The sequence below is a fragment of the Copadichromis virginalis genome, linkage group LG5 (genome assembly GCF_057382275.1).
Source record: "Copadichromis virginalis isolate Kocher_CV1m ecotype Utaka linkage group LG5, C_Virginalis_male_GT1.1, whole genome shotgun sequence".
In the NCBI taxonomy this organism is placed as follows: Eukaryota; Metazoa; Chordata; class Actinopteri; order Cichliformes; family Cichlidae; genus Copadichromis; species Copadichromis virginalis.
This window is the reverse complement of record NC_140622.1, coordinates 20,589,988-20,615,005: the sequence shown is the minus strand read 5'-3', so window position 1 is coordinate 20,615,005 and position 25,018 is coordinate 20,589,988. Positions and strand designations below refer to the sequence as shown.

The window sequence follows — 25,018 nt, the reverse complement described above, 5'->3', positions numbered from 1 at the left end:
TTCCTCCAGCTAATATATTGTCTGTTACAGAGATGTCTGATTCATACAACCCAAAATTCACCATCTGGGTTGGACCAGTGAAACTCTGCTTTCTGTCAGTGTAATGAATTTTACCTACACATCTGCTCCCTGAAATATCTTAATATCAGAAAAATAAGTGAAATTTGACCAGTATGTCTTAGTTTTTCTGCATAATGCAGATATGGTACTGTGGTAAATGAAAGAAATCTGCCAGCACTACTCTTTGGGCTTACATTTTAAAATTACTCATTGCTCAGCCATTTAGATAGTAGATAGTGAAAAACAAGAATTTATCTGTCACTGGCAATTAATTGTTTGGAAAACTGTTGCATTATTTATAAAAAATTAAAAAAAAAATACTATTAAAAGCACAAATTCAGTTCAGTGGAGTGTTGGCCCAGTCCTATTTGGGCCACCGAAGCTTATGTTTGATTCCCATGGTCTTCTAAATAAACTCCAAGCAAACTACAACTTGATGTTTTTACACCTGAAGTGCAGTGCACAAAAAGAAAAAATAAAGCCTTCACGTCTGGATGAAGGGCATGAGGGTAAAACATTGTGATGTTTGTTGACAAGGTTACCTTTTCACTTCTGCATTTTCAACTAGAAACAAGATTCTTGTTAGTGAGCTCCATAGATTTGAAAGGTATTATTTGTTTGCTTTGAAAATCTATTTGTTCCCCAGTCGTCACACTCTTTAACCTATCAGGCTTTTCTTTATTTTTATTAATTAAAATGGTTCAAATAAAGTGATTCTACGGTCAGAATTAAAAAAAAACTAAAACAAGATCCACTTTAAATGGAAATTCCCGAGTGTGATGTCAGTCTTCTAAATTAACTCTCATTAACACAGCTCTAAAGCCTGGTCACCAAATAACAAGCATTTTTTAAAGTGTTTGGAGTTTGCAAAAGCCTCCTCTGAGATGTCATATCTCAAAGCCTTTTATTGTTGGATGCTGGTCCTGCTGACATATGTTTAATTATCTCTTTCTAAATGTTTATGACACACTGATCACCAGAGAACAGAAGGCACAATGCAGACTACCCGTTTAGGCAGCAGGAATAATGTATGTTCAGTCGGAGGTGCAGAGTGTGCTGAAGGCTGTGTGTTTCTCTCTGGTTTGTCCTTTTGAGGGAAAGCGGGCTATTTAAAGCTTTAGGGGAGGTGGAATAGGTGTAACATTGACTTGGCAGTGTAGGCTGCAAAGAGTTTGCAAAGTGGGACATAAGAGTGAGTCCCTCTATTCTTCCAGCCTCTCTGTATCTTTTCTTTTCTCCACTTCCTCTCCCCATCTCTGAGTGAGAACGAGAAACACAAGGTGCAAACCCAGAAATGTCAAGCCAATGTCAAGGGGACGGAGTCTTTCTTTTTATTAAACATCCAGCTCTTGCGTAATAAACTCTTTTCCTTTCCCCTGAGGCAATGCTGCCCACACAGCACTATGAAAGATGAGAAGCTATCCTGTTGTAGCTCACGACATCAATGCAAACGCTGCATTCCCTTCTCAGACAAAGACTGGCGGTCCGAGCGTGTCAGTGTGAGTTTGTCGTTAAATAAAGTCGAGTGTGTGCTGTTGGTGCGTTGTGAGTAAAAAGCCACAGGTAAGGAAGCTCACCTCAGAATAGATTTCAAGCGGCTCCGTAGCATCAGTTGTTAATGGTAACAGACCACATATAACAGAGCTGCCTGCATCTGACCTTATTGAGTAGGCTGTGTGTACGATTGATTATTTGCTTCACTCTGCATTGCTCCCGCCTGCAGCAATGTGGAAGTAAGACCGGATTATGACACCATTCCTGCCTCACTGAAAAAGACACGTCAAGCACACAGAAGGCTTTCTTTTTGTGCTTCTTAACTAGCACATAAATAATCATTAAAAGTGCCACCGGATATACCTGTTCTTGTCATATATGCCCTCATATATGCCCTTGCAATGAGTTCCTGTTTTTAGAAGAAGGAAAAAAGTTAAGGGGAAGTATTTTAAATACGGACACACTAAATTTGCATTTGGAAGCTGACAGAGAAGTTCTACATTTAGGTAAACTAGGTTTGTACCCTGCTTTCCTTGTGGCATCTGGCAACTGCTATGCAACGTAGGCAGAGAAGTCCCAACTGAAGATATGTGATGAAAGCAAACAGAGTAGGGAGAAAGCAGAACTGGGGCTAGAGAGGAAGAACACAGTGATGAATGGTCTCTCCTTTATGTAGGACGAGGTGTCTGCAACTTTTCAGTAGCCCCAGAAAGCAAACTTTCTGCCTGATATTATTCTGGGTCAGGAAGCCTCAGGGGTAGATGAGAAGCAGAACAGGCCTGGCCTGTCTTTGGCCCAACAGCACACTGGTCTGTGTATCACTTAGTCCCACTGTGTCTTCCCGAGAAGCTCTGCACGTGAGCTGAAAAACTGACCAGCTTGGTCTCGGAACAAGCGTCACATGGACTATTTGTCAGCCCAGGCACCTTTAGGTTTATTTAGAAGCTGCTGCATGTTGAATTTTTCCTATTTTAATCTAAAGTATGTGTTGTAAACCACGAGCAAGGACACGGTAACAGAAAATCAATGACAGCCTGCCACCTGCTTTAAAATATAGTCCACCTGCCATCTAGAGGACACGAGCAGAATGAAGAGAAAGCACAGACACTGACTCTTTGTATGATCATATAGTATCTTTTACTTTGTTTTAAAATTATTGTCTTGTAAATAAACATAAGAAAACATCTAGTACAGTACAAAGTCCAAAACACTGATTATGTAGATCAGTGCAATCAGTGATTCATGTTTCAGTCCACGTCTGCAGATCCGCTCCAGCTCAGTGAGTCTTATACAAACATGGATTTATAATATACTTATTATAGGGATTTAAAATGTTAAAGACATAGTTTTCCACATTTTCCCAGTAGCTAGTATATTAAGTACAGTAGTTGAACCTTTTGGTCCCAGTAATGAATGACACTCATTTGTACAATCATTTCTTTTTCAAATCAGTGCAAAAGGCATAGAAACTACTTATTCACGTTCATCTCCACAATACAGTACATGGCAAAGCAATAGACACTATTATACATGTAAAGTTACTCCCTATTTGATGCAGCCTGTGCTTCAGAGCATATTTATGGAGATCCAGTGCAAGAACAAATGTTGAAATTAAGGCATAAATAATGCATGTTTGACTAAAGATGAGGCCATTTCTGAGTTACGCTGACAGGTGTTATTATCTTTTCAGCTTCTTCTGAAGTATTCAACATATTCAAAATATTGTTAGTAATAAAACTTGGAAATAATCGACAGCATTTCACCACAATTTGGAGGAGTGACGCTGATCAGCTGCTGGGGGAAATACAGGTCACATCATTGTAATGTTCCACACTGTCAGGTATCTGGGCCAGTGCATCTCGTGGTTCTCAGCATCACACCTGCTCTACCAGCAGGCAGGGAACACTTGGAGGTTGACAAAGTAGGTGATCATGTCCCTTCTCAAAGAACACAATGTCTTCTTTTCTTCAGTCCAGCTGGCAAGTTATAACTTGTAAACCTGCAGTAATAAAACAGTGTTTGTTCCTCTTCGCTGTGGTTTCACAGTCAGAAGTTTTTTGAGGGGCGCAAGTGTGTAGAAAGAGAAAGGCAGACTTTTCTTTCAGCTTATTCTATAAAACTGTGGCTTCCTCCATGGCGTTTGCCCATCTGCACAAGGAAAAGATTTTAGATCAGAAAAGAGTCATTTTAGTCTGCACCACCTAACAATAACCAGGGCTATCGGGTGGCTACGTTATTCACTGAGCTAATTTTATGTCTTATATCTCAGTTTTTAATATTAGTCTATCTTGGCCAAGGATGGTAGCTTTTCTGTTTTCTCCCCAAATTTGGTGCTATTCATGCTTAAATTGAGTTGAAGAATTGCTGTAGATGGTCTGTGGGTTAAGGTCAAGTTGTTCTCCCAGAAAGCAACAACCCGTCAATGCGAAGCCATCATTTAGTTATTTTTACTGGCAAAGACACTGTGAGTTCCCAAGATCAACACCAGCATCCATACAGCAGTAATGCTTGTTGTGTTTCAAACTGAGTCAGGCTAAGAGCTAAGCCTCTTTCCATTTTATGGGCTATCAGGTAAATGTGCTTCTCACCTCTGGGCTGTGTTGTTATCTTCAGCTTTGAAAGTGTAGTACAAAGTGTTTTTGTGGTACAGCTGGAAGACATTAGCCTCTTCATCTCCCCTCTGCTTGTCAGGCAGCCTCACTGTGAAACCCAACAGAGGTAAACTCTCTGACGCTACCTTCTCCTGCAGATGGAAGATAAATCAGAGGAAACTAAACAGGTTATAACATACAACACTTTGTTATTAAACCTCGCCATTGCAGTCTGTATAGGTGTAAAATATGTGTGGTTTAGGTTAAAGGGGAGTGCATATTTCCCCTCACCTCTTGGGCTCTGTAGGTGTAAAGCACCTTGTCTTTTAGGAGGAACCACAGTCTCTTCCAGTTCCTTTTGCTCTTCTTGCTTCGCTGTAGACTGCCACTGATTGAGCCCTCCTCCGACACTGTCACCTGTGTAACAATGGCAGTTTTACTTAATAAAATGGCATAGCTGTCACTTCATTACCAGCGATTCATTAACCTTCATAATGCACAGACTCTGTTGAATTTACCTGTGTGAAGGATGCAGTGCCTTTCCGATGTCTCCAAATATTGGGAGGATGAATGTTCTGGAACACGGTGGAGAGCGGACGACTGGAGCGGTTTGACCGAGGGCTAGTCTGCCCTGACATCACAGCAGCATCTCCGCCTGTGGAGAGAGCCCACACTCTTTCAACCAGCGTGAAGGACAGCTGCTACAACCCAATCAAATGAGAACTCACAGCACAGGCATATTTGTTGTGACTATGAAGACGTGCACGAATAACGATGAAAACTGCACAGTAACAACTGTGTGAATTCAAGTAATATACTAATGCAATGATAACACAATCACATTTATTATTTTGTCTGACCACTTACCTGTAACAGGTAACTGTACCGTGGTGCAGCTGACAGTAAAAAAGCTGTTGTACATAATAGCAGCCCAGGAGTTTCATCTTTAATTTAGATTGTTTATTTTATTTTCCAATAGTACAACTTCCTGTCTTTTCCGAATACACATTTCAAAGGTCCTGAGCTTCATTTCTTTATATTTTGCTTCCAGACTTCCAGAGGAGCCAGACTTTCTTGATTTTTTGTTTTTTGTCGTGGTTTTGAGCTAGGGGTTAGCTCTCCAGGCTTTCTCACAGTTCTTTGGATGTTGGCAGCTTTTTACTCAGTCCCATCCACGTTCTTGACCATTTTTGAGAGAATTTGTTAATTTGTTTGTTTGTTTACTGACCTATGAATCATTTAAGCATACAAAGACACCTAACTGAAGGGATGAACCAGCAGTTTTAAACAATATTATAAGGTACATATTTCCCTGTATTTTCCTGTTTGTTTGCACACGTTTCACTAAATCAATGCATCTATTTCAGATCTTCTGGCAAAATATAAAGAAAGGAGGGGCGACTCAAGACTCTTGCCCAGTATTGTACCTTTGGTAAAATAAACATTTTAATCTTCTAGCTCTGTTTGACTCCACTCACACTCAGTCCGAGCATAAACTTAACTAATCAAAAGGACCTGCATGTACAGGTGAAGACAAAGGAGATGGTTGTCAAACATATGGCTCAGTGCCCCAAAGCGGCCTGCCAAAGACTCCAATCCGCACCGTCACATGTTCGATTGATTTTCTACTTTTAACTGTATTTTCAGAAGTTTTACAGCCCCTATGGGGGCATTCGTACTACACCACAGTAATCAAGTAATAGGTGAACATTTAAATGAAAGAAATGTTTCACATTATTCACTTAACTACAACAGAAAGTATTAAAGTACATTTCAATGTAAGTATTTCTTTGTCATGTAGAGAAACTGGGACATGTTTTTGAAATAGCACTTCTTTTTCTTATATATAGATAACTGAGGGATTTAATGTGTGATTAAACTTCTTTATACTTAAAAAAAAAGGGGGGGGGGGGCTTCACTGTTCTAATCCATTTGAGGTCAAAGTCGGCTGCATGTGACTCATGATGTAAACTGAGTTTGAAATTCTTAATATATGATATTCAAATGTATTTGAGCACATTTTTCTCACCTCTCTTCTTTAGCTCATTGTAACAGTGATCGCACACTTTGGCCATGCGATCCTTCATGTACTTCAGAGGGTATCTGTTCCTGGAGCAGCTCCGACAAACAATCTGTGACACAAATATACGAAGGAACCACAAAGCGCATTAAAACAAGCTCTAATGACGATTAACACTTGTGAAAGCTACAGTTTGCTGCATCCTGTCTAAACTGTAGATTTTAAACTATCTTAAAGCTCAGTGTTTTATTTGTATGTGGCTCACCCGTCCACAGCCGTGGCAGTGGTGTCTGCGAAGAGTGAGACTAAAATCTGAGGTGCAGTTCATGCACATCATCACTTGTGAGACGGGAACAAGTGTGGGAGCCTTCTCTCCTAGAGTCAGCCGGAGGCGATCTCTGGCCTGGCACACACACACACAGAAGCACACAGATATATCAGTCTCATTGTGGTTGGTGCGGTTAAGCATGACTGAAGAAATATCAGTAAAGTATTAACACAGTTGTTTGGAAGCAGGGTTTGCTCACCTCTCCAGAGCAACTGCTGAATGTCACAGAGCCTCTCATATGTTCAGTCACAGCGCGATTAAGAGTGTAAAACCAGTCCTCTCTTTCAAAAAAGGAACTGCAAAATATACAGACAAGCTCAAAACAAGCTTCAATTCAACTAGACACCTAATGTGATAGTATCCACATTCATCTCTTTAGTTTCAAAGGTTTTAGACTTCTTTGGTAGCAAAATCATTGTTTGTTTTTTTCACCACCATCAGTACCACAGATATTATCGATCATTTTTACAGGATGCTCTATATTGTGACCCACCTTGCAGACAAAGTGATGGAGATGTCTGCTGCCTCTATCTTCAGTGCATTTTGGACATTTTCAATAATGGGTTTACTGACCTGAGCAATCATTCAAGATCAGACATCCAGACATGAAGAAAAAACGTACAAGAAATTCAAACACATTCTTGAAATATCCATGTGCTTTTATAGATGTAACTTGCATGTAAGCCGGCGACTGAGCATTACTGACTCTAATCTTAAGACTGACCTTCAGCCCAGTGAGGGGCAAAGTGTTTTTCAGTCTATATTTGCCATCCTGCTGAGGGTAGGTGTAAAGAAGCACGTCATTCATCTGACAACAGGCAGACATGAGACACAGTTAGTGAGTGTAGATGAAAGGCTTTGTTAGAAGCATAAAAACAATAGTCAGCAGTTAAAACAGTCAGCTGAGCAGTTCATCGTTCATGTATATGCAGCTTTTCTCCAGTAGGCGTCACTCTAATGCAAAACTTGACCACCGTGTTCACATTTAAAAAAGAACAGGATTTTTTTTTCCCTTTTAATTATCAGCCGTTTTCTTGCACAAAGTAAAAACAGTCACAGTGTATTTGAATGCTTACAAACAATAATTTCTCATGCATGAAAACACAATCAGACCCTCTTCTAAAAGAAACCAATAATCGATTTTGACTTCATTAGGAACTTATCGGTTATTCTGAAACATGGTAAATAAAACTGTGAAGTCACCCTCTATGTAGGTTGCGTCTCATGTGTCATGTCCCCTGTATGTTTGCCCTCCAATGAGAACACCAACGTACATGCATAGTTTGACAGTAGAAGATCATTTTTAGATTCATCTCCTAACAGGGAAAGTTTCCCTGTGCTTCCAATGTGTTTTTTTATGAAACAATATCCAGCAGTTTGAAATACCAAATTTTTCAATTTTTCAATGAGGAAATCCAGGATTAAAGTTGTGAGACAACCAATAAAAATATGCAGATTATTATTTCATGTCTGCAGGGGATCTGTGAATTGATAACTCCTACTTATAAATGTTTATGATTATACATATGTGAGATATTTGAGACAACGGTTATCAAAGTCGGTGTCAAATTGCATCATTAAAGTTTTTATTATTTTTCCAGTACATAATTTTATTTACTGTCCCTCTGCATTTTAGTACCGTCTTTGAGGAAACTGCCAGCTCCTGCAGTCTTGTTTTATTATGCTCTCCCCAACATTAATCCCAATAAGCTTGGAAATAAAAGTTATGCTGTGATGATTATCAATATTCCTCCAGAAGAGACATTTACGAGGGTTTTTTTAGTGTCGAGCTCAGACCACAAATTTCAAAAACACCACAGGAGGGAAAAACAATCCACCTCGGTCATGCTCTATGGATAATATGCGAAGGCGTTTAATTTCCCAACCTCTCTTGATTGCAGTATTTCATATTTCATATCTTTGTATTGATTTTTCAAACTGAATTTTTAGAGTAAATAAACAGAGCAATTGTATTAAGGTGGTTACTAAGTTTATGCTTTCTGTTTCATCAATGACATCCTTCTCTACTTCTTTATCATCATATCGCATGAACTTAATAAGGATCAACTGAAGGAGCTAAACGCATGCTAGTCTAATATTTACCAAACACAATTAGCCTTGTAAAACTCTACATGGATCGCTCAGCTTTTAAGGAGCTCTTGTTGACCTTCCCTGTGCTGTCAGTAAAGAACTGGCTCAGGAAGCCAGCATTCAGAAACATCCTGTCAGGAAACCCTGCTCTTAATAGCTCAGTCTGGACATGGAAATAGAACAGACAGAAAATGCCTCACTCTACATTTTACACATTTAATAAAAATAAGAAGTTCTAATTAAGCAAATAGCACACATATCTTAAAAAGTTGGTATAATAAGAGACTGGTACATGAGTCTTTAATACCAATGTCCTGCAAACAGGAAACAACATTTACCAAAAACAGATGGCGGGGCTGTCGACTCTTCCTGCTGACCTTCATCAGTGTGCCCTCCTTCACAAAAATCTGACGGTTAAAAAAAACAAAACAAACATGATTTAATCAAACCAAGCATTTCACAACTCATCAAATCCTGACACAAAGAGGGCATCTGCGGTAATTAATGTTATTTAACCAGGCGGTGTGGGGATTCCCAGCTGAATGATTGTGTAAAGGGCAGCAAGGAGTGGTGCAACACAGACAGGGTGGGCTGGCAAGCTTTAAGCAGAAACAATACTGTTATCAGACACATACCCTGCCAGGCTGAAGCAAGTCCCGCTGGCCACGAACACTGTACTCTATGTTGACCAGACGCAACAAGTTCTCCTGAGAGACAGAAAGAAAGGAGAGGGGTGAGACGCCAAAATAAGAGACGGATGGATGAAAGGGCATTATCGTCATTTTCCTGACAACATCAAGATATTTTTATATTTTGTCTGACTCCAGAGTGGAGCTATCTCTTAAATCAGACAAACATACCATATATGTTTCGCTTTAGACCATACCCAATCAAAAATGTCATTATGCCAGACATGTGACTCCAACTACACAGTTGTAGCTGGATGCTGATTTGAGTCTCTACTTATGACTCTTATTACTATGAATGTTTGATTTAAGATTTCACTCTCAAAGCGCAGCTGCAGCTTTTAAAGGTGGGGAAGAGTGTGCCCAGTTTCCTGTCAGTACATCCAGCAGTTGTTGCACTTTCAGGTATTTTCAGACGGTTCACAAAGGGTAAAAGGATAAAGTAGATGTAGATTAGAAGAAATAAACAAATATATACTACACAACGTGTTTTATTTCTTTTGGGGGGGATTTCCTGAAATTTTAGCTTATTTGCTTCTGACTGAAAATATCAGATTTTTCCTTCCAAAAGCTGGAAAGGTTGGGAATCACCAAATATGTCTCAGTTTAGTGTGGCTGCAAAATGTCTTCATGACAATAAGAAAGGATTAAATTATATTTGTTCATATTCCAACATGAGAAAGAAGAGAACTGTTTAAACAGTGTGATTTTGATGATATCTTGGGTTGAATGCATTATTAAATGTGTGCATTTAATAATGCATTCACATTGAAAAGTGACACTATTAATAAGGGAGCAGTGAACTTTCCTTCTCAACTAGGTCTATAAACCAGTATCATTGATTGTACTCCTGTATGAATGTTGCATTTGTGTGTGTGTGCTCTTAATAAGATTTTTTAAAAAGTGTGATTCTGCATCACAGGTGGTGTTGTGTGTACAAGAGTTAACGTGTGACCCTTACCCCATGTTTTAGGCTGTCATTCACTTGATCTGCGATGTCAGACATGATTACTACGGCAGCTGAGTAAAACAAACACAGACAGAGGGATCAGGGTAGAGACGTCAGAGAGGATTGTTTGGTTTCTTTCTACAATATCATAAAGTTAAGGTGTCAGTACTATTGTGACTTCGCATAAATAAAGCTGAACTGGATTTATTTCGTTTCAGTCATGACCACAATCACATTAAAGGTTTGTATAACTCATGAGATCTTTTTTCCTTGCTTCTGTGTGCAAAGTGATTAAGTTAGGAGTCTGGAAGTGTCTGCATGTTTGGACTAGGTGGCTCCCTTATGGGAGATACAGCAAGAGATAGTGTTGCTTCAACGTGCCTTCTCATGAATTACACATTACTGTCTTCAGGCAGAAAATACTTCGAATGACTCCTCGGTGGGTTACCACCAAAAACAAAGAAATCTAAATTGGCTCTCTCTTGACCATTTCTACATGCCAAATGAGCACGAATAAATTCTTTCTAAACACACAGCCACAAACAGAAGCTGGCAAAGCTCTCCTGTGAGTAGAAGAGAGTGTGAACTTTGCAGCCTCTGTGCACACTGCTGCCTGCTCTTGTGATATGTTTACTGTACCCTGAGTGTCTTCATATTCCTTGGAATCTGGGGAGAGATTGTTCAAGTAATCTGCAAGAGAAAGAAAAGAAATGAATTCCTCCAGAGAGTAAAGAAGACAACAATGTCGAGTAAGATATTATCTAAATACTGTAGGACGGACGCTTTGTCCTGATTTAATTAAAATTTGGCTCACCCGTGAGGAGCATACGATACTGAGCCACACGCACGATGACCCGCAGAAGCTGATGTTTAAAGGAGGCATTTTCCCCAGCTGGATTTTTCTCCTGAGACACATACATATTTGTTATTTCCCTTAATCACAGCTGCCCCTAAGGGCCACGTTTACTGCAGAAGCTCACATGAACACAAGTCAAACAATGCCAGAGTGATTAAAAAGGCAAGGAATGAAACTGTCCACAAAAAAGAGGACAGCTGTATCGACACACAAGCTATACAACATCACAGGAGCTTTGAGGAGAAACAGTCATATTTTAAACGTGAACAAGGGCCAATAACCCAAACTTCCTGTCAGCACAGCAGTTTGTGAGTTTGGGTGTGTGCCTGAACTTGTATTTAGTTATTTCACACAGACACTGCTAGCGACAAAAATGCAAATCTTCGTTAGTCATTAGAAAGACTTGGTTCAATGCTACTGTTAAGAATGGGGCTCGGCAAGTACTGAAGGTATTTGCCCTGTAAATAAATGTAATGGACAGTGTAACATATTTCTGTTTATAGTATTTTTGTGATAATTTGAGTTTTTCACTTTTTTAATTCATAGTGAAAAAAAAAAACTATTCTGTCAGCAGCCTCTTGTTTTAAAGGGTAGACAAAGAAGCTCACTGCGTTGGCATTAATGCACAAAGTAGAATCTAAGGACGTTTAAACGCCGGTGCTCTTAAATTAGACGGAGAAAACTGCGCAGCTCTGCAAACTTTTACAGCCAACTCCTCTCCTTAGTGGTCTGTAAAATGGATGGAAAATATTGAAAATTCCTCTGTCCATAAATAAAACACATGTACACTGTGCCACTCGACGTTGATCTACAATTAACTGGCATTATTAAAAAGCATAATACTTTGAGTAACCAAACCCTGAGGAGAAAAACAGCAAGAACAAACTTGAGACTGACCTGCTCTGAACTCTAAATAACATGCGACTGAGAATAAAACAACAGCTGTTTAAGAAATGCTTATAATGCGTTTTTGTTGTACTTATCGTTTTTTAATACTCCAAACTTATCAACTTAAAGGCTTTCCTATCTGTTGCTCTCTGGTTAGACAAACACATTCCTGTGTCTGCTCGTTTAATTGAGGCTAATTATAACTGCAGCCTTGGAGCTAAAATTAGTCGCTAATTAATTTGTGCCTGTGTTGGGAAAGTTCAAAAAGCCATTGGTAAATGCAAGCAACATAAATTTTAAGAAAGGTTTGGTGATTAAATTGTCATTCTGAAAGATTTTTTAATGTCTTTATTTGTCTTTTGGGTGCCATAACTGCTCCTTTTTTGGCAGATGAATGTAGCTGCTGCTTGAAATAAAACGATGACTTCTAGCTACTTAGTGTCTGACTTTTCAAAGCCTTATGTCTCTATTTCTTCTCTCTCTGTCATACACACATGTACACACACATATATGTATATAGAAATCCATAACTACTTAGACAAGTATCCTACATTTAATCATCACTAACTCTGTTTTTGTTCTTTTGAACATACAATAACAGTATAGGTTTTCTACTTGACTTCTTGACTATCTAATAATGTCCTTATAGTAAGAAAATGTAATCATAGCTGTGCAGCTTTCACTGAGCACAGCAAAGACCATTTGATTCTCAAAAACACCTTTTCTTTTTTCTTTTTTTTTAAATTTATAGTTAATTTTAACAATATGCCATTTTGAATTTTGTGCTACCTTTCACAAGTCAGTTAAAAGACCCTGTCATAGGTCATACCTCAAAACGTTGAACAATCTCCGCAAAAGCGGGCGATGTTCGGCAGCTGTCCTCCAGTAAACTCATGCTCCGATCGTAGTGGCCGATGTAGGTGGTAAAGACCAAAAACTCTGCTTTCCTGCTCAGGAATATATCTGCAATCGTTTGGCTGTCCTCCCTGAATGAACAAACAGAGGCGAGATCATGACAGAGAAGTACCCACTGCCCTTAGATTGCTTTCTGAGCAACACAATAGAGGAAGAAAAAGGTTGGAAAGGATTTTTTTTTCAATAATAGCTTGATGTGTTTTAGGTGTGTGTGTGTTGAAGTATTTCCTATTTAACAGTAATGTATGCTGTCCCATCGCTCACCAGTGTTGGATTCGATTCTCTAGCTCAGTAAGGATCGTGCGGTGCAGGGTGTAAACATCAGGAAGCTCATTAAGAATCTCTCGAAGTCTCTCATCATCCAGCGCAGGTTCCCCTTGGTCTCCTACTGTCGACCGAACAGCCTCACGAAAGTCCTGGCACATGGATGAGTGTGGAGGAATTAACTTTATGTCACAGTTTAGGTTAGAATATTGCTTCCAGTTTCCCAAAACCACGCAGTTAGCCTCCAACAATCCGTCCCTTTCTCCACCATAGATTAACTCTCCCACAGCAGGAAGAGCTTAAGCTAATATATCAGGGAATCTCATCATCTCTTCAAGCCCTGGAGTGGTTTAGGTCACTGGTTATGCCCTATACTGTAGCAGGAAGCAAAATGAAAAAAACAGGGTTTGCTCCTGTCTCATTATCACAGCAGAGGTGCTCCACACTGTTTCAGTGGAGCTACAAAGAGGACAGAAGAAAAGTGTACTTGTGCTAAATGAGTGTGGTGAAAATGAGCTTGTGAATGAGTAACTATGGTCCGAACACACAGCAAAGCAGACGCAGGAATAAAGGTAATAAATATAAACCTGAGCTGTAATGTTACCCGTACTGAATATCTGGATGCATACAGGAGATGTAGAGTGGGTTGGTTAATTGGAAAAGGATATATATATATATATATAAACTTCACTTACTTCCTGGAGCACCTTGAGGGCTTTAACATGTCTGTGGGTAGATAAATAAAGCCACAATTCAGCAGGATAGTACTGGGAATGAGACTGCTTTTAGCAGATATAGTTAATAAGAAATAATATGTTAAATAGGAAACTTACGTTCTCTCTGAATCCACCAGCTCTTTGACGATGTAAAAGGCTCTGGATCGACCGTCAGGCTGTAAACAATCATATTATTTACTTGGAATAAGCCTCATGTTGGGAGAAACTAAAGCATTCTGGCGCAGGTTCAAATGTAGCTGGCTCACCACTCAACATCATCTCCAAGCAGCAATCAAATTCTAAATAATGAGGACAGCCCTGTAGTAGCCCATTAACCTCCATTAACCTGCATTAAAATGCTGGCACTGGAGGGCATTTTTGCAGTTGGCCAAGGTGAAAAAAAAAACAGTTTACTCTGTGTTATGTTACTCTCTTCTTACAATACATCTTCATTTCTACCAGTCATTTGGAGGAAAGGTGACTTCTCTGTAAAAACAATTAAATAATTAAGTTTTATTTCTGAGGATGGAGGGTTTTCTAAATAAGAGTAGGTGAATAAAAGGCTTAGTGAATGGGGACTTCTAAGCTAAGTATGTTATGGACAAGATATTTAACATTTTGTTGTGGAAATCTGTTATTCTACCTATAAAACCTTTTTTCTCCCCTCAGTGTGCCTGTAAGGAACCCAACCTGTCTGTCATAGTTGTTTTCTGTCACTGCCTCGTCTTCCTCAGAGGTGCGTCCTTGGTCTTCTTCACCCATTGTCTTTTTCACATCTTCACCCACCGGATTAACCTGTGGACCAGCTGCCAACGCACACACGTTGTATGCTTCTGTATAGGCACTGTGGGAAGCAACAAAAAAAAGGAGTGGCTGGTGTGAAACAAGGCAGCGTGCTGGATATACAGTCCAAAAAATGCTACAGAGTATATGCACACTCTTAACAATAATGACGAAAATTCATGTAGCATTTTATTGGTTTCTTTTGCACTGAATTTGGTAAAATGGAAAATTTCAAAAACATGTTTAATAATATCGCCCTTGTTGGCTTATTTTTATGAGGCTGTACCTCATTTGGTTTCTGGCTCATAACACTGATGTAACAGCCTCATAACTACTCTGCCTAATTTACAGTTTTGATTTGTTGAGAGCAAAAATATTTTCAAATCACACTTTTGCCTGGTAAAAAGGATACAGAGACTTATTTCATCTCAAATTCTTCCACAGGCCTCATAGTGTTACGGACTAAATTAAGTAAATGTGGGGTATTATTTAAGATGGACAATAGTCCAGAACGTAAGGGTTTTATGAAGATATGGAGAGCAGAACTTTAGCACCTTAACATAAATACTGAATACAAGGACACAGAGCTAACGCCGAAACAAAATAATATTTGCCAAGGAGCATCTTAAAGCTCACTAAATACGACATTTTAACCTATTTAATCCACAGAAAAGTGATTACTGTGACCAAAACATTCCAGCTGTCTCTGCTTTTTGACTTACAAAAAGTCTGGCTAAACTTACCTACCTTCAGGATCTGTAATTGTTTTCATCATTAATCGACAAAAATCAAAATATGTGGGGAAAGTGCTTGTTCCTTCTTATTCCTTAATAATAATATATCCACAGACACTTTGTTATAGACACTGGTTCAAATGCTCAATAATGTAAATATCCAATCAGCCAATCACATGGAAGCAACAGAGTGCATGTAGACATAATCAAGATGACCTGCTAAGGTTCAAACTGAGCATCAGAATGAGAAAGAAAAATGATTTAAGTGACTTTGCATGTTGTTGGGGGTTTTTTTCGGTTTCTGTTAGTCAGGCTAGTCTGAGTATTTGCCTGATCTTAACCAGGACTATAATGATGTTAAATAGCGTGTTTCTAAGCGATTTGAAGAAAAAGAGCGAACATGTTTAGATGGAGTCCAGACGGTTCTCATATTTCCTCTTTTTTCCGAGGTCGTCATTTAGGAACGTGGTGGGTAGCCGAAAACGTAATATGTTGACGATTTGTCACCTAGTGTAAAATGTTACGCTTTGGGAGTGAGAACGTGTTGGTATTTTAGACACTGCTGATCTACTGGGGTTTTCCCGCCCAGCTGACTTCTGCATTTACGAAGAAAGGTCCAGAAAAAGAGAAAAATATCCACTGAATTGCAAAAGTGCATTTTGATGCTAAAGGTCAGCGGAGGTCAGACTGCTTAAAACTGATAGGACGTCTACAGTAACTCAAAAAACACTAGTTATGAAGTTATGCTGAAAAGCATCCCTGAATGGATGAAATCATTAAACCTTGAAGATGATGGGTTACAGCACCAGAAGACCACACAAGGTGACACTCCTGTCAGCTAAAAACAGGAAACTGAGGCTATAATTCACACAGGCTCACCAAAATTGGACCACAAAAGATGATTTTGGTTTTGATTTCTGCTGTAAGCTGCTGCTGAAAGAATGGATCTATCCTATCTCACATTACCAGTTCAGGCTGATGGTGGTGGCGTAATGATGTGGGGGTTAGTTAGCACCTTTGTGTTTTGGTAGATCTAAAGACACCCTTCATGGATGTGCATCTGTCAAATCTGCAGCAACTCTGTGACGCCGTCAATGTCAATATGAACCAAAATCTCCAGCACCTTGTTGATTCTGTGCCGCAAAGAATTAAGGCAGTTCTGAAGCTAAATGGGAAATCAACCTTGTATTAGCATAATGTACCTAATAAAGTGTCTGGTGAGTGTATATTGCATCCCCTTGTTGAAAACCACTACTCTAGCCTTAAAATGTGTCATTTCATTTTTTCCCCCACACTTTGACCAAGTGATTCTATAATATGAGCTTCAATCATGTGAGAATAAATCAGATGAATTTTATTTAACCATTCAAATCATCTTTATGCTTCACATTGAAATATCACTATAATAAACATAGTCAGTGTTAGAATTAAATGTGAATAGATAAAACATTGCAGGTCTGCAAAAGCCAATAAACTGATTCTGAAAGGCCCGCGGTGACAACTGTACCCGATCAGGGACACATGTTGGTATTTTATGCTATGAGATTTCCTTCTGCGGGGAGCCCAAATGAATATGCTAATGTCTGCCGCTCAGCGGGGAATGTAAGCTACGCAAATAACAACACATCCTTAAAGTTACAGTGGTGATGCAGTAGTCCTCTACGTGACCAGATAATTGCTTTGCCAATCTTCCTGCCATGTTTCACTCCAAGCACCGGTGGATTAAATCCCACTGAGATGCAAATTAGCTACATATGAACAACATATGTGAGCAGTTCAGATCTCTGCATCACACACATTAGAGCTGCATGGCCCATTACTGTTTACTAGATCAAACTTTGATACCACAAAACTGCACGGACAGTCTCTATATTAGGCTTTTATATCACTGCCAAAGAAACTGCCTCCATCTCTTCACACGCTCCTGCCACAATGTATGACGTCTCAAGGCGAAATGTGCAGCGATAAATTACAGGAGATAAAAAATATTGTTTCTATCTTTTTCCTCAAGCAAGGTTCCCAATGAAAGCTGACTGGAGAAAAGACACCAATTATCTCCAAACTATCTGTTAATATGGCTCCTTCAGGCTATTGCAAAATTAACATCCTCAGCCTCTAACTCGACTGTCCATTTGGAGAACTGTGATTATGCTGGCTTTATTCTGTAGAAGCTGAAACACCGTGCAGAAATCATATTCATACCACTGTTTGTTTAGGATTAACATTAAAAGGTCAATTAAGCAATAAATTAGTCGTGCAAAAAAATAATAATAAAAAAAATCAGCAAATAATTTAAAAAAACAACTTATTCATTAATTATTTTAAAAAGTTTTATTTCAATCTATATAATGAAAAAATCTTGTTACTGTAGCTTCTTAAATTTGACAACTTTGCTGATTTATTGAGGTTGTAGCTATTCACTGTTTACGTAGTATTTACGATGGAGTTTTGTTAAATACTTTTTTTTTCCTGTTTTGCTTTGACAAATAAGGCTCAACTGGATTAAGTAGATTATTAGTAGTGTTATTTTTAAAATCGTTGTTGTTTTGAAAGGGAACTTACATCTCTGACACTACTAGACAGCAGGAACTGGAAGGGTTTATGGGTTTGTTATAAACCCCCTTTGTAAGAATTGAAAGGGTGATGATTCTTTAAAAATAATTATTATACATTCAGTGTTAAACTTTAAGCATTATATACATAGCTGACCATTTTTTCCCAAAATAATTTTTCTCTTGAAACAATTTTAATGTTACACGAGTCTCACGTTAATTTGCCTTTTCCAGTTAATTTTCTTTTTATGCACCTTGACCCTGCAATTCTATCATTGTTATTAATTATTGATTTACATCTTAGCACTAGCATCATCATTATTATTATTAACATTATTAGTGTTCATTTTGTAACCCTTTCTCTTTCTGTCTCCAAAAAATCAAGATGGTGACGATTATATTGTCAAACCAGGGGGGCAACCTCTGTGAATGAAATATGATGTCAGCACAGAAGTGGCAAAAACTGCAGTTCCTCAAGACAATGCTTAAAGCTTTCAGCAAAAGACAGTCAGCCCCTACAGGCTCACACTTTAAAATGTCCAATGTTGCAGAACAGAAAAACACATTTACAGCCTGGTACTAAAAACAGGTTCAGCATCTATGGATAGGCAGCTGGAGCCAGTTGGGTAGGCCTCATCCTAGTTCAAGTCATTAAACTGGACCTCCCAACTGTGTGTGCATTTGTGAGTGTCATGTTTGTGCTGTTTGAGCACTTTTAATGTGTTATCTGACTGATATTTAGCTTTATTGTTCGATAGACCATTGCAGAAGTCTGTGCTTAATTAGCTGGTATTACCTGGTACAGCTTATGAAAGTAGCTTGCTCACCATGCTGGCTATAGTGGTAGCTTATACCATCATTTATCCATATAAGGGAATGTCTGGCTTCAAATAACACAGCAGACAAAAATGCTAATGTTGAAGCTTCAAAATGCAGAATTTCTAAGTTACAGTTATAGAGTCAGGGTGGCTATGTCTTTTATACTGTCTGTACCAAACACGAGGCTTCACAACAGGACGTCATGGAGGTATCTTTTAAATAAAGTCTGTTTTTTTAATTTATTTGTTGGGTTTCAGCCTTTACTTTGATAGAACAGTGGCGAGAAGACACTGGGAGAAAGACCAGGGCAGAAGACATGCAGTAAATGGCTGTGGGGCATAATCCAACCTGGGCCTCTATACTAGGCTTATGGCATTTGGGCCACTTGTTCAAATCAGTGAGCTAAAGCAGTGTTTGTAACCATGACAAGAGAAAGCAGCAAATGCTCTGGTTTTTCTGTTTGTGTGCATAAGTTACCTGCCTGGTCTTTGCTTGAAATTTATCCCTTAGGTCATTTTCACATTTCTTACTTTTTTTTATTTGTCATTATTTTAAAAATAGTTTGCATTTTTTGGCCAAAATAAAGATTCTTGATGAAGCCACCTTGGGCTCTTCAATATTGTCTTTGGCATTTTCACAGTTCTCAAATGTGTAGTAGATAAACAGGTTAATTTACTCTATTAACTCACGCTGCAATACTATGGGGAGCCAGTGTGTGCACATGCAAGTGAGCACAGTGTCCATATGAAAAAGCTGGAATTTAAACAAGTCCCTAAATAATAGTATCCATGTGTAGTTTAAGGCACCAGAAAAAAAGTTTGCCCAAACCAGAGTAATAATGATATGCTCAGCCATACAACATGTTCACATGTTCATCATCAACTCAAGGTGTGTGCAGGTTGATTTATTGATTTAAAACATAAAATATTTAAGTTTATAGACTGTAAAAACTTCTTGTGAGGAAAATATATGAAAGGATGAAGACAGCAAGCTGTTCATTGATGACTAAGAGTCAGAAGTACACCTGTATGTTTTCCAATGGTTGATTTTAGGAGTTAATTTTCACAGAAATGATATAGAGTATAAAATACAACGGTCTGTGTCAAACCACACTGTGTCAGCCTCTTCAGCAGTGTATTATAAGCCCTGCTGTACAGCTTTGTTTGCACATATAGTATAACCTAAATGGTGAACATGAGGAGAGGGAAGCTCTTTGGTGAACAACTGCTGACTACAGAACATACTGAGATTGTATCACCGCCTGTTGTTTCTGAATGGCTAGAGACGAGCAATGACTCCAAAAGACTCTGACTATTAATCATCATGGACAGCCTGTATGATATGGGCACAGCTAACAGGAATGTGGGGGTGGGGGGTAAGGGGGAGGTGGGTTAAAGTCAGAGCCGCCTGGCTGATCATACAACAAACAGCATCCCACTAGAGACACAAGAGGCTCTGCCTACAACATCAGCCCAAAAGGACCCCATTTTCTGTACCTAAAGGGATGATTTATGAATGAAAACAGCCCGTTTTCAATTACATCTTAAGCCACTACCCCTACACCAGCATTTCCTCTTCTCCCACTCAACAAGCCATGACAAGACAAGTTTAGTCTTACTGCAAGGTAAGAGGTAAGCTTCCTCTTTACATACCTGCAGGGATCATAGCATCAGGGGGGTCTCTGTATAACAAATAATGATAATTCCAAGGACATTATTAAAGTGACCATGAAGTAATAAAAAATGGTAGTGGCAGGAATCACTAATATGATGCACAATTGCCATGCGTGTTAGCTGTTTGGCTTCTTGGTCTTTTAGTAAGACACTCCACTGCTTTGGTGCTGATGGATTTATTGCAAAAACTCTGGGATGGACAGACATAAAAATTGTTGCAGAGATTCATAATCTTCAGACGGTGAATCCAGTGTGGAGCCCTAACTTAGATAACATGACTTTCTTCTGATAGCATCAACACGTCAAATTTGAATTGCATAAAACCTTGCGTGTGATGTTTAGTGGTAATAAGCAATTACCAAGATAACATTTTAAACCAACATTGTTATTGTTTTTAGCAATGTCATCATTTAACTCAAGGCAGTGCTACAAGCTTTGGTTCATTTACATACCTTTCTGTTTCCTGTTCAAGTGACTGAGTTTTTTTCTCAAACCCAGGGAGGCTGCTCATGTCCACATAACCATCTGTCTCATTGGCAGCAGACAGCACTCGACTGGGACGGACAAAGAAGTCTGTGAGAGGTATCTGCCGAACAGGCCTCCGCTGCGGCACCTGAAGGTTCTCGTAGTCTGAACTGATGACCGGAACATTCTCGTAGTCAGAGGTATCTGTGTTGGGGACGGAGATGGACCGAGGCTTGGTCAGGGGGAGAGGAGTGAAAGGCACACGAGAGCGATCCTCGAAGGACTCCACCCGGACAACGCTGCGATTGAGGAAGGCCACAGTGTTCCCTTTCCTTCTGCTTTCCTTGTAGAACAGGAAGGGAGAGGCCGGCTCAGGTGAAACTTGTAGTTTGCTGACTGAGCGTGAGTTCAGCTGCGGAGAGCTGTTTATGCTGCTTCTATCTAAATCCAGCAGTCTGCTGGGCGTACGGTGGCTGGACTCTGCTGAGGGCTTAAAGAACGATGGTTTGACATCGACCGCAGGCTTGTTTTCTGTTTTCCGCCTAAATTTAAGCATGAGAAAGCGCTTAAGGGAGGACTTCTTTTTCCTGTTTTTCTCTGATGAGTCCCCCTCAATGAGAAGGGAAGGAGAACTCTTTGTAATAGGCCTCTTAGTGATGTAGGCCAGCTCAAACGGAGGAGGGATATCCACTGCAGATGTAGGTGTGGATAGGGCACTGGATGAGAGAGGGGAGCGCCTGGAGAAGCTTTCAGATGAACAAAGGGCACCTCTCTGTCTAGGAGATCCTTCCCTGTAGACACACAGAGATGAGTCTTGGCCCTCCATGGACAGGGAACGGGGGTACAGGGACAAATAATGGGGTTTTGAGTAACTTTTGTGCCGTGTTGAGTTTAACATGGGGCTGCTGCTCATTGCAGGTTGTCCAAATCCACTCGTGTAGGGCTTCTGAAGAAACTGCACTCCTGTATCCTCCACTTTATTAGTAATGCGGTGTGACAAAGAGTGGGATCGAATCCCGGTCACTTTCCTATCAAAAGGAAAACCATTTTCCGCATACAAACTTTTCCCTGGCTCCTCGTATAGATGCTCATCGCTGATGTCCTGCTCTGTGTCAGTGGTGTCATCCAGAAAGGGCACAATGTGGCCCTCCGAGTCATCGTCGTCTCTGAAGACGTCAGAGTCGTTTGGGGACAGGAGCTGGCTTCCTGAGCATGAAGAGGTCAGTGAGGTATCGGCATCTGTTGGTACTGAGATGGATATCTGCCTGAACCTCGGCTGGAAGTACAAATGATTTAATATGTCTCCCACTGCATGAGAATTATGCTCTTCAGTTTTGACAGGCATCCTTTTCGGACATATCCTTACCTTGTTTTCATGAGTGTTGTTAATGTAATCCTGAGAACCCAAACACTCCGTTTGTATATTTTCGGCTGTTTCCTCATATTTCCTGGCTGATACTCCATGGCTGTTTAAAGAAGAAACGGTACTTTGTGTGAGTGCACTCTCTAGTGGTCCACAAGTTTTGTCTTTCCTTGACATCAAGTCTCGGTTTATAATGTCCTCCGAAGAGATGTAAAACGGCTCATAACCTGGATCGCCTTCTAAGCCAGTGTGTCTCTTAGCTGCACCAGAGATCTGTTTCTGGTCGTCAGGAGTGAAGTCATAAAAACGGGTGCGCTCTTGGCTTTCACCTTTTTCTTTAATCTTAGGGCTACACCTCAGCTTTAGGATGTTACAAGTGAAACCACAGTCAGAGACTGGTTCTACTTTCTCTTCGTCTTCTGCTAGAAAAACACGCTTGTCATCAGCCTCAGTTGTGGTTTCTTCACCCAGGACATCAGGTTCATCTGTACAAGACTCAGTTAGATCGTCTGCTGTATTTGCATCCTCTTCAATTTGGCGCTGGTTCTTGTTCAGGTCTCGACTTTCACCAGAATAACAGCCTGCCTCCTCATCGATGCTGTTAACAGAAAAGTCTCCCACAGAGATGCCATCTGTGTCGGCCAGCGCCTCACCTGCATCGCAACCTTCAGCATCCATGTCCTCCGTCACGTCTGTGTCAATCATCTCCACTGCCTCCTCCGAGTCAGCCGTGGGTCTAGCATCACTGATCCAAAGTGTTTCCAGGGAATCAGCTTCCTCTGTCACAGCACTGTCAGTTAATCTCCAGTCCTCATCCATCTTCAGAATCATATCTTCATCTTCGTTTTCCTCCTCTGTCACATCTCTGTCCTCCAGCCCATGTGACCCCGATGGTGAGTCTGTTTGTGGTGATTTGAGGATGTAAGAGTTAAATTGTTGCTCCGTTGGCAATGTGTCTATAATTGCTTTGTTTAGACCATTCTCTGTCTTGTGCTCCTCATCAGCCTCACCATTTGAGGTTACCAGGCTGCCATTACTGCATCCTCCCTGGCTGCCATTTACCTCTGATGCGACTTTAGGTTTTGGGGCTATAGAAGGTTTAGGACCCCTGGCTGCAGACAGAAGGGGGGACAGCTTGGCGTGACAAACAAATCTTGGCTTGGGAGCAACAGAGGGCTTGGTGCAGTCTGAAAGAACAACAGGAAAAGGAAACTGTAAGATTATGTGCTTTAAAATAGATTGCAGGTCATTTGCATTGTTTCACTGTGACCTAAAACTGATTAAAGATTCACAAATGATAAAACTTTGAACCGTGTGTAAGAGTCATATTTAGCTGTGCACATTTTCTTCACAAAATCTGTAGAATATTTCTTTGTAAATATATATATATTTCCATACATGAAACTGACAGTACAAACCAAGATAGCTCCTCCAATTGGTACAGCTTGGTGGTGTAAGATTATAATAAAAAGATGCTAAATTAGTAATGTATACTTTGATATTCTTCAAGAAAGAATTGAAGGGAATTCCCTGATTCACTTCCTGTGATTCAAGCGAGAGACACTCCTGTCAGGCTGCCTGTACTGCTTTAAGAACAATAGGTCACTTTACATGTCGCAAAGGACAGTGCTAATAAATCAGCACATGTACTTCACGTGCATTCAATACATGAATTACATCAATACATTATGCAATGCACAATATCTATATAAAGGAAGTGTTAAAATAGGCAATTATGACAGTTGCCTATAAATAGAAAACATGCAGTTAAAGATTGATTTGAAGTTTTCAAACCCCAAGCTAGCTTCATTTTTTGCTAAAGCGCTCTCTTTCCTTCTATATAACCAACACCATACTTCCTTGTAAAATCAAGAAACACTGGGTAAAGGCACACTTTGATTTGCTCCATATCCTGTTGCTACAGCTGGAGTCATTCATTTACGAAGAAAGGAGCCAAAGTGAGATATATATATATATATATATATATATATATATATATATATATATATATATATATATATATATATATCTTTAAAAAGATGATATGTCTTCTAATTTTCTAAAAATGTCGAAAGTGAAGCAGTTCGTGGCTCGAGGCAAATCGTCTCACCTGTGTTCATTTTTGGAAAGCGAGTATCTCCAACATCTCGTCCGCAAAATCAGTCAGGACACAAAAAGTAATAAAAATGGAGCAAACAGCAAACTCTGTTGAATAGTCTAAGCAGAGAGTGAGTGAGTGTGCCTCAACGCAGCCCTGCCTTCTGGGAGGGAAACGCTGCCCAGCTGATCGCTCGCTGGTGCGTCTTGGTGCGCGCCGGACGCGATTGGAAACTGGAATGAACCGCACTTGAGGAGAATCCCTGCACAGCAGCAGGTCCAGTCAAGTGTTGGAAATGTTACAGTCCGCCTACAAATGAATTTCAGCGATGATTGGTACTTTACTGTAATCAGTAAATATAACAGGGATGAGATTAAACGGAGTGATGTGGATGTTTTACGTAGACAGTCACTCAATTTATGTAAAAGAAACTTAATTTAACGCCTGTTCACGAGGTGGACTACACACAAAAACGATAATTCTGGGAAAATCCCATAAAAGCAAAAAATGCCACATTTTGTCCCAGGGTGTGTGTATATATATATATATATATGTCACTTGTATCATCAAATATATATATATATATATATATATATATATATATATATATATATATATATATATATATATATATATATATATATATATATATATGATGATATTTGTTATCATC

At 39.6% G+C, this 25,018-nt stretch overlaps 1 protein-coding gene across 2 annotated transcripts; it reads right to left on the bottom strand.

Annotated features, from left to right (window-relative positions):
* Positions 1-3,008: 3,008 nt before the first annotated feature.
* On the bottom strand, positions 3,009-24,576 carry fgd5b (FYVE, RhoGEF and PH domain containing 5b). 2 transcript variants are annotated; one of them, XM_085456606.1, is made up of 21 exons: positions 24,358-24,576; positions 20,872-23,434; positions 14,549-14,702; positions 13,976-14,034; positions 13,838-13,868; positions 13,143-13,294; positions 12,793-12,949; positions 11,034-11,124; positions 10,859-10,909; positions 10,232-10,290; positions 9,220-9,291; positions 8,923-8,991; positions 7,218-7,301; positions 6,987-7,066; positions 6,693-6,789; positions 6,431-6,568; positions 6,175-6,277; positions 4,664-4,800; positions 4,437-4,562; positions 4,143-4,297; positions 3,009-3,702 (listed from the first exon to the last, which is right to left on the bottom strand). In XM_085456606.1, the coding sequence occupies exons 1-21, from the start codon at positions 24,365-24,367 to the stop codon at positions 3,666-3,668; spliced, it is 4,425 nt and encodes a 1,474-aa protein (XP_085312732.1). In that variant the 5' UTR covers positions 24,368-24,576; the 3' UTR covers positions 3,009-3,665. The 2 variants fall into 2 exon arrangements, with proteins under 2 accessions (XP_085312732.1, XP_085312733.1); XM_085456607.1 differs by having other exon boundaries at positions 4,464-4,562.
* Between the last annotated feature and the right edge of the window lie 442 nt (positions 24,577-25,018).

What these genes read in the sequence shown, in the direction of transcription:
- fgd5b (XM_085456606.1), bottom strand. An exon ending in CCCTCAAGGTGCTCCAGGAA is followed by an intron (nt 13,295 to 13,837) that starts GTAAGTGAAGTT and finishes TCCATGTGCCAG; the next exon opens with GACTTTCGTGAGGCTGTTCG. An exon ending in ACTTGCTTCAGCCTGGCAGG is followed by an intron (nt 8,992 to 9,219) that starts GTATGTGTCTGA and finishes TTTAACCGTCAG; the next exon opens with ATTTTTGTGAAGGAGGGCAC.